Source organism: Bombina bombina, chromosome 2 (genome assembly GCF_027579735.1).
Source record: "Bombina bombina isolate aBomBom1 chromosome 2, aBomBom1.pri, whole genome shotgun sequence".
NCBI classification, from domain to species: Eukaryota; Metazoa; Chordata; class Amphibia; order Anura; family Bombinatoridae; genus Bombina; species Bombina bombina.
This window is the reverse complement of record NC_069500.1, coordinates 159,066,768-159,079,323: the sequence shown is the minus strand read 5'-3', so window position 1 is coordinate 159,079,323 and position 12,556 is coordinate 159,066,768. Positions and strand designations below refer to the sequence as shown.

The 12,556-nt window shown below is 40.5% G+C and overlaps 1 protein-coding gene across 4 annotated transcripts in view; it reads right to left on the bottom strand.

The window, feature by feature from the left end:
- The window catches only part of KIF2A (kinesin family member 2A), a 530,440-nt gene that overhangs the window by 453,915 nt on the left and 63,969 nt on the right, over nucleotides 1-12,556 (bottom strand). For all 4 annotated transcript variants that reach the window (XM_053701316.1, XM_053701318.1, XM_053701317.1 and 1 more), the window contains exon 2: nucleotides 3,040-3,134. In XM_053701316.1, coding sequence (XP_053557291.1) covers nucleotides 3,040-3,134 — 95 coding nt within the window. The remainder of the gene's footprint in view (nucleotides 1-3,039; nucleotides 3,135-12,556) is intronic.

Genomic DNA, 12,556 nt, shown 5'->3' with positions numbered 1-12,556 from the left:
CATAAAAATAATGATAGCTCTCTGCTATATGAAAGTTTGCAATGGAGGACGAAGTACACAGGGAGAACCCAGCATATCTTTTAAACTTAAAATTACTGTTATTTTCATATGTTTTTCTTTCACAGTAATTAGTGTTTTAAGTATTTTAATAAAAGCTCACCACCTTTTAACTAGCGAGGAAAACCAGTGAGATCTGTAGGGCAAAAACTGGGATTCAAGAGACAATGTCATACACGCCCATGAAATGTCAATAATCAGCCCATTTTAACAAAAACAGAATTTATGTTTACCTGATAAATTACTTTCTCCAACGGTGTGTCCGGTCCACGGCGTCATCCTTACTTGTGGGATATTCTCTTCCCCAACAGGAAATGGCAAAGAGCCCAGCAAAGCTGGTCACATGATCCCTCCTAGGCTCCGCCTACCCCAGTCATTCGACCGACGTTAAGGAGGAATATTTGCATAGGAGAAACCATATGTTACCGTGGTGACTGTAGTTAAAGAAAATAAATTATCAGACCTGATTAAAAAAACCAGGGCGGGCCGTGGACCGGACACACCGTTGGAGAAAGTAATTTATCAGGTAAACATAAATTCTGTTTTCTCCAACATAGGTGTGTCCGGTCCACGGCGTCATCCTTACTTGTGGGAACCAATACCAAAGCTTTAGGACACGGATGAAGGGAGGGAGCAAATCAGGTCACCTAAATGGAAGGCACCACGGCTTGCAAAACCTTTCTCCCAAAAATAGCCTCAGAAGAAGCAAAAGTATCAAATTTGTAAAATTTGGTAAAAGTGTGCAGTGAAGACCAAGTCGCTGCCTTACATATCTGATCAACAGAAGCCTCGTTCTTGAAGGCCCATGTGGAAGCCACAGCCCTAGTGGAGTGAGCTGTGATTCTTTCAGGAGGCTGCCGTCCGGCAGTCTCATAAGCCAATCGGATAATGCTTTTAATCCAGAAGGAGAGAGAGGTAGAAGTTGCTTTTTGACCTCTCCGTTTACCAGAATAAACAACAAACAAAGACAAAGTTTGTCTGAAATCCTTAGTAGCTGCTAAGTAAAATTTGAGAGCACGAACTACATCCAAGTTGTGCAACAAACGTTCCTTCTTTGAAACTGGATTAGGACACAAAGAAGGCACAACTATCTCCTGGTTAATGTTTTTGTTAGAAACAACTTTTGGAAGAAAACCAGGTTTAGTACGCAAAACCACCTTATCTGCATGGAACACCAGATAAGGAGAAGAACACTGCAGAGCAGATAATTCTGAAACTCTTCTAGCAGAAGAAATTGCAACCAAAAACAAAACTTTCCAAGATAATAACTTAATATCAACGGAATGTAAGGGTTCAAACGGAACCCCCTGAAGAACTGAAAGAACTAGGTTGAGACTCCAAGGAGGAGTCAAAATTTTGTAAACAGGCTTGATTCTAACCAGAGCCTGAACAAAGGCTAGAACATCTGGCACAGCTGCCAGCTTTTTGTGAGCGCGGAGATGTTCCAACTTAAATTTAAAAGTAATCACATCAGGTTCATTTCACCACAGTGTCTTAAAGCCTTAAAAGTATTGCACACCAAATTTGGAAGCTTTAACCCTTAAAATAACGGAACCGGAGCCGTTTTTATATTTAACCCCTTTACAGTCCCTGGAATCTGCTTTGCTGAGACCCAACCAAGCCCAAAGGGGAATACGATACCAAATGATGCCTTCAGAAAGACTTTTCTATGTATCAGAGCTCCACACACATGCAGCTGCATGCCATGCTGTCCTCAAAAACAAGTGCGCCATACCGGCGCGAAAATGAGGCTCTGACTATGATTAGGGAAAGCCCCTAAAGAATAAGGTGTCTAAAACAGTGCCTGCCGATATAATCATATCAAAATACCCAGAATAAATGATTCCTCAAGGCTAAATATGTGTTAATAATGAATCGATTTAGCCCAGAAAAAGTCTACAGTCTTAATAAGCCCTTGTGAAGCCCTTATTTACTATCTTAATAAACATGGCTTACCGGATCCCATAGGGAAAATGACAGCTTCCAGCATTACATCGTCTTGTTAGAATGTGTCATACCTCAAGCAGTAAGAGACTGCACACTGTTCCCCCAACTGAAGTTAATTGCTCTCAACAGTCCTGTGTGGAACAGCCATGGATTTTAGTTACGGTGCTAAAATCATTTTCCTCATACAAACAGAAATCTTCATCTCTTTTCTGTTTCTGAGTAAATAGTACATACCAGCACTATTTTAAAATAACAAACTCTTGATTGAATAATAAAAACTACAGTTAAACACTAAAAAACTCTAAGCCATCTCCGTGGAGATGTTGCCTGTACAACGGCAAAGAGAATGACTGGGGTAGGCGGAGCCTAGGAGGGATCATGTGACCAGCTTTGCTGGGCTCTTTGCCATTTCCTGTTGGGGAAGAGAATATCCCACAAGTAAGGATGACGCCGTGGACCGGACACACCTATGTTGGAGAAATAATAATAACGCCTTGTAATTTTGTACTTATAAGTACAAATTTCTATGCATTTCGTTGCACATCCAGTGAACTTAAATTACGATTTACGTTGTGCATATTCAATACAATTTATTCCTGTGTGATTTACATATACATTTTACGTATTTCATTAAAAAAAATTGGTGAACTTTGTTTTGATTTTTGATGCACCTGTACAATACAATTTGTCCCTGAATATTTTATGTGAATGGTTCAATTATTCCTTTTATATAATTTTTAAATTACAAATTTTCATGGTGCACGTTTGTGCGCATCTCCTCCCCATATGAAAATGTAATATACACCCCTTTTGCGAGACACACTGTTTTCAGGGTAAAAAGTGGCTTTAGATCATTAAACCATGGAAATAAAAGTACAGGCGAGCATTTTTTAATAATCTCGTCAGCCCAGAGACCTTTAGATCGTCTTGAGCATTTCAAGTGTTTTATATTCCTTTTATGCACTGTAACAAATTAAACATTACAAGACAAAACTGAACGGTTTAGATCACAAATGATCTATAAGGTTATATTACCTCTTTTCCTTTAGTATCCCCATTCTCAATCCATTCAACCGTAATGCTTTCACTGTCTTCGTTTAGGGATGTTACCATAGCTTGGTGTATTCGACCTGAGAAAGAAAGTTACCATTAGTTTACAGACATTCAATCTCAAATCTGGCCGGACGTTTAGGGAGGCCTGAGAATAGGTTTGAAAATAATTTGTTGAAGAAGCAGCAATGCACTACTAGAAGCAAACTGAACACCTCAGGTAAGGAAATAAATGCTCAGCCAACGATGAGAAGCTAACCCCAAGTAGCTACCTAGGTATGCTTTTCAACAAAGAATGACGACCAAATCAAATAGAAATGGATAAAAAGAGAATGAAGCAAAATTTATAATAGACGTAAAAGGAAAATTGTTTAAAATGTTCCCTTTGACATAACAACTAGTAGATGAGGTTGGGGGGGGAGACAAGTCCATCGAGTTCAACCTATACAAATCTAATATACCTACAAAAAATATCCCTGAATTATGTTTCTAGCCAAAAATGTATCTAAACCATTTTAAAATCCAAAGGTATTGGCATTTACTACCTCTTTAAGGAGTTCCACAATTTTATTGCTTTTACAGTGAAAAAAACGTTTACTTTGCAGGAGATTAAATCCGCTTTCCTCCAGCCTTAAATTGTGACCTCTTGTCACAAAATGTTATTGGAATAAACAGAACTTCTGCCATGTCAGCATATGGGCCTTAAATATATTTATATAAAAAGAAATCATGTCACCTCTCAAGCGCCTCTTTTTATACCCAGTTTGGCTAATCTCTCCTCATAGCTTAAATTTTCCATTCCCCTTATTAGCTTTGTGGCCCTTCTCTGAACTTATTCTAAGTCTGCAATGTCTTTTTTGAGATTGGTCCCCAGAACTGTACTACATTCTCAAGGTGATGTGTAGGTCAACTGCACATCTCTTTGCTTTGACCTACAGTAAGAATAACATTTTATCAAGGTCATCGAAGAGGATATAAATAATTCAGCCCCTTTTTTATTTGGTTCTTGTGAAATAAATGTTTATGGTTTGTAATTTAGTTAGTAATTAAAAAGTGACAGTGAACACCTTGTAATTACAACATTTTTGCAGTTTTCTAAGAGTTATTAGTACAGATTTGCTGCAACGGTTTTTCAATGGTCAAACTCTACCCACAACTTTCTTTATTTGGAGAAGTCAATTTGGCTGATTGTCATGGTCATTGTATTAACAAAATTAACATTATTTGGCTAATGCAGAAATTATACAATAAACTGAAAATTGAGAAACCTGTCATGTCCGGTTATGTTTTCAGGACTGAAAAATACTCAATTTGCAGACTTTAATTGCAGGAAAAGGGAAAAATAAATTAAGTATACAGGTACAAACAACCAAATCTGGATTTCCAAATCCAAACTTTTAAATTAATATTTTTAAAAAAAATTAAGATTGACTATTTTCCCCGCCTGTAAGTCACAATCTTCTCTGCCTAAAATGTAAATAAATGTATTTAAAATAACATTACCTTTTTGATTACAGTATTGTACTATATTTCTGAGGGTACTAAGTACACACAATTAATAAAAATAATATAAAACTACCTTTAGGTTACATGTAATAAGCTGTATTATGACATGTCAATATTGCCTAAATGACATAAGATGTTGTCTACACTTGATTTCATCCCCTTTCCAAACTGTCCCATTTTAAAAGATGCAAATATTTCAACCTTTGAGTCCCAATCAGTTTGGAGAAAAGGGTTTGCTACCAGTATTTTAAAACTTTTACTATGCATAATTATAAATATGATACATAATTTACATTCTCTTCGGTGTCCAAGTTTTTTTGTTTTTTTAAAGTGTCACAGGGTCACTATCTAATCACAGCACATCCTATTGCGTTATGATTAGATAATGAGGCCGTGAAACTGATTTAAATTAAAAAAAAAAAAAAAAAGCAGAGCCAAAGAGGATGGATGTACAGGAAATATAAGTAAACATTTGAGGGCATAAAACAGAATTTATGTTTACCTGATAAATTACTTTCTCCAACGGTGTGTCCGGTCCACGGCGTCATCCTTACTTGTGGGATATTCTCTTCCCCAACAGGAAATGGCAAAGAGCCCAGCAAAGCTGGTCACATGATCCCTCCTAGGCTCCGCCTTCCCCAGTCATTCGACCGACGTAAAGGAGGAATATTTGCATAGGAGAAATCATATGATACCGTGGTGACTGTAGTTAGAGAAAATAAATCATCAGACCTGATTAAAAAACCAGGGCGGGCCGTGGACCGGACACACCGTTGGAGAAAGTAATTTATCAGGTAAACATAAATTCTGTTTTCTCCAACATAGGTGTGTCCGGTCCACGGCGTCATCCTTACTTGTGGGAACCAATACCAAAGCTTTAGGACACGGATGATGGGAGGGAGCAAATCAGGTCACCTAGATGGAAGGCACCACGGCTTGCAAAACCTCTCTCCCAAAAATAGCCTCAGAAGAAGCAAAAGTATCAAATTTGTAAAATTTGGTAAAAGTGTGCAGTGAAGACCAAGTCGCTGCCTTACATATCTGATCAGCAGAAGCCTCGTTCTTGAAGGCCCATGTGGAAGCCACGGCCCTAGTGGAATGAGCTGTGATTCTTTCAGGAGGCTGCCGTCCGGCAGTCTCATAAGCCAATCTGATGATGCTTTTAAGCCAAAAAGAGAGAGAGGTAGAAGTTGCTTTTTGACCTCTCCTTTTACCAGAATAAACAACAAACAAGGAAGATGTTTGTCTGAAATCCTTTGTAGCCTCTAAATAGAATTTTAGAGCACGAACTACATCCAAATTGTGCAACAAACGTTCCTTCTTTGAAACTGGATTCGGACACAAAGAAGGCACGACTATCTCCTGGTTAATATTTTTGTTAGAAACAACTTTCGGAAGAAAACCAGGTTTAGTACGCAAAACCACCTTATCTGCATGGAACACCAGATAAGGAGGAGAACACTGCAGAGCAGATAACTCTGAAACTCTTCTAGCAGAAGAAATTGCAACCAAAAACAAAAAACTTTCCAAGATAATAACTTGATATCAACGGAATGTAGGGGTTCAAACGGAACCCCCTGAAGAACTGAAAGAACTAAATTGAGACTCCAAGGAGGAGTCAAAGGTTTGTAAACAGGCTTGATTCTAACCAGAGCCTGAACAAAAGCTTGAACATCTGGCACAGCCGCCAGCTTTTTGTGAAGTAAAACAGATAAAGCAGAAATCTGTCCCTTCAAAGAACTTGCAGATAATCCTTTCTCCAAACCTTCTTGAAGAAAGGATAGAATCTTAGGAATTTTTATCTTGTTCCATGGGAATCCTTTAGATTCACACCAACAGATATATTTTTTCCATATTTTACGGTAGATTTTTCTAGTTACAGGCTTTCTAGCCTGAACAAGAGTATCAATGACAGAATCTGAGAACCCTCGCTTTGATAAAATCAAGCGTTCAATCTCCAAGCAGTCAGTTGGAGTGAGGCCAGATTCGGATGTTCGAACGGACCTTGAACAAGAAGGTCCTGTCTCAAAGGTAGCTTCCATGGTGGAGCCGATGACATATTCACCAGATCTGCATACCAAGTCCTGCGTGGCCACGCAGGAGCTATCAAGATCACCGATACCCTCTCCTGTTTGATCCTGGCTACCAGCCTGGGAATGAGAGGAAACGGTGGGAACACATAAGCTAGGTTGAAGCTCCAAGGTGCTACTAGTGCATCCACTAGAGTCGCCTTGGGATCCCTGGATCTGGACCCGTAGCAAGGAACCTTGAAGTTCTGACGAGACGCCATCAGATCCATGTCTGGAATGCCCCACAATTGAATTATTTGGGCAAAGATTTCCGGATGGAGTTCCCACTCCCCCGGATGAAATGTCTGACGACTCAGAAAATCCGCTTCCCAATTTTCCACTCCTGGGATGTGGATTGCAGACAAGTGGCAGGAGTGAGTCTCCGCCCATTGAATTATTTTGGTCACTTCTTCCATCGCCAGGGAACTCCTTGTTCCCCCCTGATGGTTGATATACGCAACAGTCGTCATGTTGTCTGATTGAAACCGTATGAATTTGGCCTTTGCTAGCTGAGGCCAAGCCTTGAGAGCATTGAATATCGCTCTCAGTTCCAAAATATTTATCGGGAGAAGAGATTCTTCCCGAGACCAAAGACCCTGAGCTTTCAGGGGTTCCCAGACCGCGCCCCAGCCCACCAGACTGGCGTCGGTCGTGACAATGACCCACTCTGGTCTGCGGAAGCTCATCCCTTGTGACAGGTTGTCCAGGGTCAGCCACCAACGGAGTGAATCTCTGGTCCTCTGATCTACTTGTATCGTCGGAGACAAGTCTGTATAATCCCCATTCCACTGACTGAGCATGCACAGTTGTAATGGTCTTAGATGAATTCGCACAAAAGGAACTATGTCCATTGCCGCGACCATCAAACCTATTACTTCCATGCACTGCGCTATGGAAGGAAGAAGAACAGAATGAAGTACTTGACAAGAGCTTAGAAGCTTTGATTTTCTGGCCTCTGTCAGAAAAATCCTCATTTCTAAGGAGTCTATTATTGTTCCCAAGAAGGGAACTCTTGTTGACGGAGATAGAGAACTTTTTTCTACGTTCACTTTCCACCCGTGAGATCTGAGAAAGGCCAGGACAATGTCCGTATGAGCCTTTGCTTGTGGTAGAGACAACGCTTGAATCAGTATGTCGTCCAAGTAAGGTACTACTGCAATGCCCCTTGGTCTTAGCACCGCTAGAAGGGACCCTAGTACCTTTGTGAAAATTCTTGGAGCAGTGGCTAATCCGAATGGAAGTGCCACAAACTGGTAATGCTTGTCCAGAAAGGCGAACCTTAGGAACCGATGATGTTCCTTGTGGATAGGAATATGTAGATACGCATCCTTTAAATCCACCGTGGTCATGAATTGACCTTCCTGGATGGTAGGAAGAATTGTCCGAATGGTTTCCATTTTGAACGATGGAACCTTGAGAAATTTGTTTAGGATCTTGAGATCTAAGATTGGTCTGAATGTTCCCTCCTTTTTGGGAACTATGAACAGATTGGAGTAGAATCCCATCCCTTGTTCTCCTAATGGAACAGGATGAATCACTCCCATTTTTAACAGGTCTTCTACACAATGTAAGAATGCCTGTCTTTTTATGTGGTCTGAAGACAATTGAGACCTGTGGAACCTTCCCCTTGGGGGTAGCTCCTTGAATTCCAGAAGATAACCTTGGGAGACTATTTCTAGCGCCCAAGGATCCAGAACATCTCTTGCCCAAGCCTGAGCGAAGAGAGAAAGTCTGCCCCCCACCAGATCCGGTCCCGGATCGGGGGCCAACATCTCATGCTGTCTTGGTAGCAGTGGCAGGTTTCTTGGCCTGCTTACCTTTGTTCCAGCCTTGCATTGGCCTCCAGGCTGGCTTGGTTTGAGAAGTATTACCCTCTTGCTTAGAGGATGTAGAACTTGAGGCTGGTCCGTTTCTGCGAAAGGGACGAAAATTTGGTTTATTTTTAGCCTTAAAAGACCTATCCTGAGGAAGGGCGTGGCCCTTACCCCCAGTGATATCTGAAATAATCTCTTTCAAGTCAGGGCCAAACAGCGTTTTCCCCTTGAAAGGTATGTTAAGCAATTTGTTCTTGGAGGACGCATCCGCTGACCAAGACTTTAGCCAAAGCGCTCTGCGCGCCACAATAGCAAACCCTGAATTTTTCGCCGCTAATCTAGCTAATTGCAAAGTGGCGTCTAAGGTAAAAGAGTTAGCCAACTTAAGTGCTTGAACTCTGCCCATAACCTCCTCATAAGAGGATGCTTGATTGAGCGACTTTTCTAGTTCCTCGAACCAGAAACACGCTGCTGTAGTGACAGGAACAATGCATGAAATTGGTTGTAGAAGGTAACCTTGCTGAACAAACATCTTTTTAAGCAAACCCTCTAATTTTTTGTCCATAGGATCTTTAAAAGCACAACTATCTTCTATAGGGATAGTGGTGCGTTTGTTTAGAGTAGAAACCGCCCCCTCGACCTTGGGGACTGTCTGCCATAAGTCCTTCCTGGGGTCGACCATAGGAAATAATTTCTTAAATATAGGGGGAGGGACAAAAGGTATGCCGGGCCTTTCCCATTCTTTATTTACAATGTCCGCCACCCGCTTGGGTATAGGAAAAGCTTCGGGGGGCACCGGGACCTCTAGGAACCTGTCCATTTTACATAATTTCTCTGGAATTACCAAATTGTCACAATCATCCAGAGTAGATAACACCTCCTTAAGCAGAGCGCGGAGATGTTCCAATTTAAATTTAAATGTAATAACATCAGGTTCAGCTTGTTGAGAAATTTTTCCTGAATCTGAAATTTCTCCCTCAGACAAAACCTCCCTAGCCCCTTCAGACTGGTGTAAGGGCATGTCAGAACCATTATCATCAGCGTCCTCATGCTCTTCAGTATCTAAAACAGAGCAGTCGCGCTTTCGCTGATAAGTGGGCATTTTGGCTAAAATGTTTTTAATAGAATTATCCATTACAGCCGTTAATTGTTGCATAGTAAGGAGGATTGGCGCACTAGATGTACTAGGGGCCTCCTAAGTGGGCAAGACTGGTGTAGACATAGAAGGGGATGATGCAGTACCATGCTTACTCCCCTCACTTAAGGAATCGTTTTGGGCAACATTATTATCAGTGGTATCATTGTCCCTACTTTGTTTGTCACATTTATCACATATATTTAAATGGATAGGAACCTTGGCTTCCGAACATACAGAACATCGTCTATCTGATAGTTCAGACATGTTAATAGGCATAAACTTGGTAAAGCACAAAAAACGTTTTAAAATAAAACCGTTACTGTCTCTTTAAATTTTAAACTGAACACACTTTTTTAACCAAAAAACTCTGAGCCATCTCCGTGGAGATGTTGCCTGTGCAACGGCAAAGAGAATGACTGGGGAAGGCGGAGCCTAGGAGGGATCATGTGACCAGCTTTGCTGGGCTCTTTGCCATTTCCTGTTGGGGAAGAGAATATCCCACAAGTAAGGATGACGCCGTGGACCGGACACACCTATGTTGGAGAAATTTTATTTTCTCTTTTTTCACAGGTACAGCTATCCTTAGGTTATAAAATTCTACACATAGGGCAAAATGTATCATTGTTGCAGGCAAACAGGTCCGCAAGTAGTGAACGTGTCCAACTGCAATTGTCACTTATGATGCTGCATCACATGACAAAATGTAACATTCCACAAGAGGTTTCTTGTGCATTGCCGAACACTGCTCCTATGCAACATATTGCACAAAAGCAGGCTATGTCAATCACCCTAAATGAATGACGAAAATGGCAGAGACAAAAGAAGCAGTTTCTGCTTCTTAAAAGTGAATGTAAATTTTGATGCTAAAGTGCCTGGTTTTTAAAAATTTGATTAAAAACAGCCCCTTTTTTCAATGGTCAAACTCTACCCACAACTTTCCTTATTTGGAGAAGTCAATTTGGCTGATTGTCGAGTGGGGCAGTGCACAAATAGTCAATGCAGAGAGGGACACTGTGTACCTCTCTGCATCGGGCAGCAGTGGTGCCGATCATTGGTGGCATGGGAGGGTTAGGAGGGAGGTGGGTGGCCGGCCCATCGCTGGAGGGGGGCGGGAGGGTCCTTAGAGGGGGAGGGAGGGAATTGGGCAGCTACAAAGTGTTTTTTTGTTTTTATGAATATAAATAAAAAAATAATAGATAACTGGTACTGGCAGACAGTTGCCAGAACCTAAGATGGAGGGAATTGGTTAGAAGGGAGAGGGTTAGAGAGCTTTTTGGAAGGGATCAGGTAGGTCTAAAGGTAAGGGGGTAATCCTACACTAAGGACAATAATAAAAAAAATAAAAAAAAAAGCATAAAACTGCATAATGGCAGACTGTCTGCCAGTACTTAAGATGGGGGTGACCATGGGGGGTGGGGGAGGGAAGAGAGCTGTTTGAGAGGGATCAGGGGATGGAAAGTGTCGGGTGGGAGGGTCATCTCTACACTAAAGCTAAAATTAACCGTACAAGCTACCCGATTAACCCCTTCACTGCTGGAAATAAGAGTGGTGCACAGCTGCTTCTAATTACCAAAAAGCAATGGTAAAGCCATAAATGTCTGCTATTTCTGAACAAAAGGTTACCCTAGAGAAGCTTTTACAATCATTTGTGCCATAATTGCACAAGCTCTTTGTAAATAATTTCAGTGACAAACCTAAAGTTTATGAAAAAGTTAACAATTTTTTTTTTATTTGATCGCATTTGGCGGTGGAATGGTGGCATGAAATATACCAAAATGGGTCTAGATCATTACTTTGAGTTGTCTACTATATATATATAACTGCCTATTAATCACTGCAGATTAAAATGCATAGAATAGGTGCAGACCCAATATTATCTAACATGCTAATAATGCAGAGAACTGCAGAAAAATGCAAGCAAAAAAACGTTTTTGTTCATTAAACTTAGTTTGATGATGATGCAGTCTGTTGTGTTATTATTTAATTAGGTGCTGTTAGCAATTGTTTTTGTTCATTAAACTTAGTTTGATGATGATACAATCTATATTATTAGGTTTATAATGCTGTTTAGCATTTAAAGTCTTCATTTCAAAGCTTTAAAAATAATGTATTAGGTGTTACTTATGTCAGTTTTGAGAGGGGCCTGGAACCTAAACCCCTCACTTCCCATTGACTTACATTATAAACTGGGTTTCAATTTACAACCATTCCTCCTGGAACCTAACCCCAGCGTAAACTGAGGGCTACCTGTAATTTTAAATCTCTTTTTTCTAGGACTACTGGTAGCATTTAAAATACCTATAGTAACTTTGGGAAAGTAATCATCTTAAAGTTTATTCGACCATAGTGAAAGGGGTAAACCTTTCCAATTTTCTAATTGACCTATAACTTTTTTTTTTTTTAAGAGAGGAGTATAATTAAGGGTATACCATTGTTTAAGATTACATGACAATTCCTCTTGATAACCTTTATTAAAAAGCATACCTAGCTAGGCACAGGAGCTGGGAGCTAGCTGCTAATCGGTGGCTCCACATACATGCCTCTTTTCATTGGCTTTCCAATGTGTCCGGCTATCTTCCAGTAGTGCATTGCTGCTCCGTTAATTAATGATACCAAGGTGAATTAAGTTAAATTGATAATTGAAGTAAATAGGAAAGTTGTCTAAAAACAAATTATGCTTACCTGATAACTTCCTTTTCTTCTGATGGAAAGAGTCCACAGCTGCATTCATTACTTTTGGGAAATAAGAACCTGGCCACCAGGAGGAGGCAAAGACAACCCAGCCAAAGGCTTAAATACCCCTCCCACTTCCCTCATCCCCCAGTCATTCTGCCGAGGAAAGGTGCCAGAAGAATAGAAAAAAAGACACCCCACATAAAATTACGGGTGGGAAGCTGTGGACTCTTTCCATCAGAAGAAAAAATGATCAGGTAAGCATAATTTATGTTTTTTTCTTAAATGGAAAGAGTCCACAG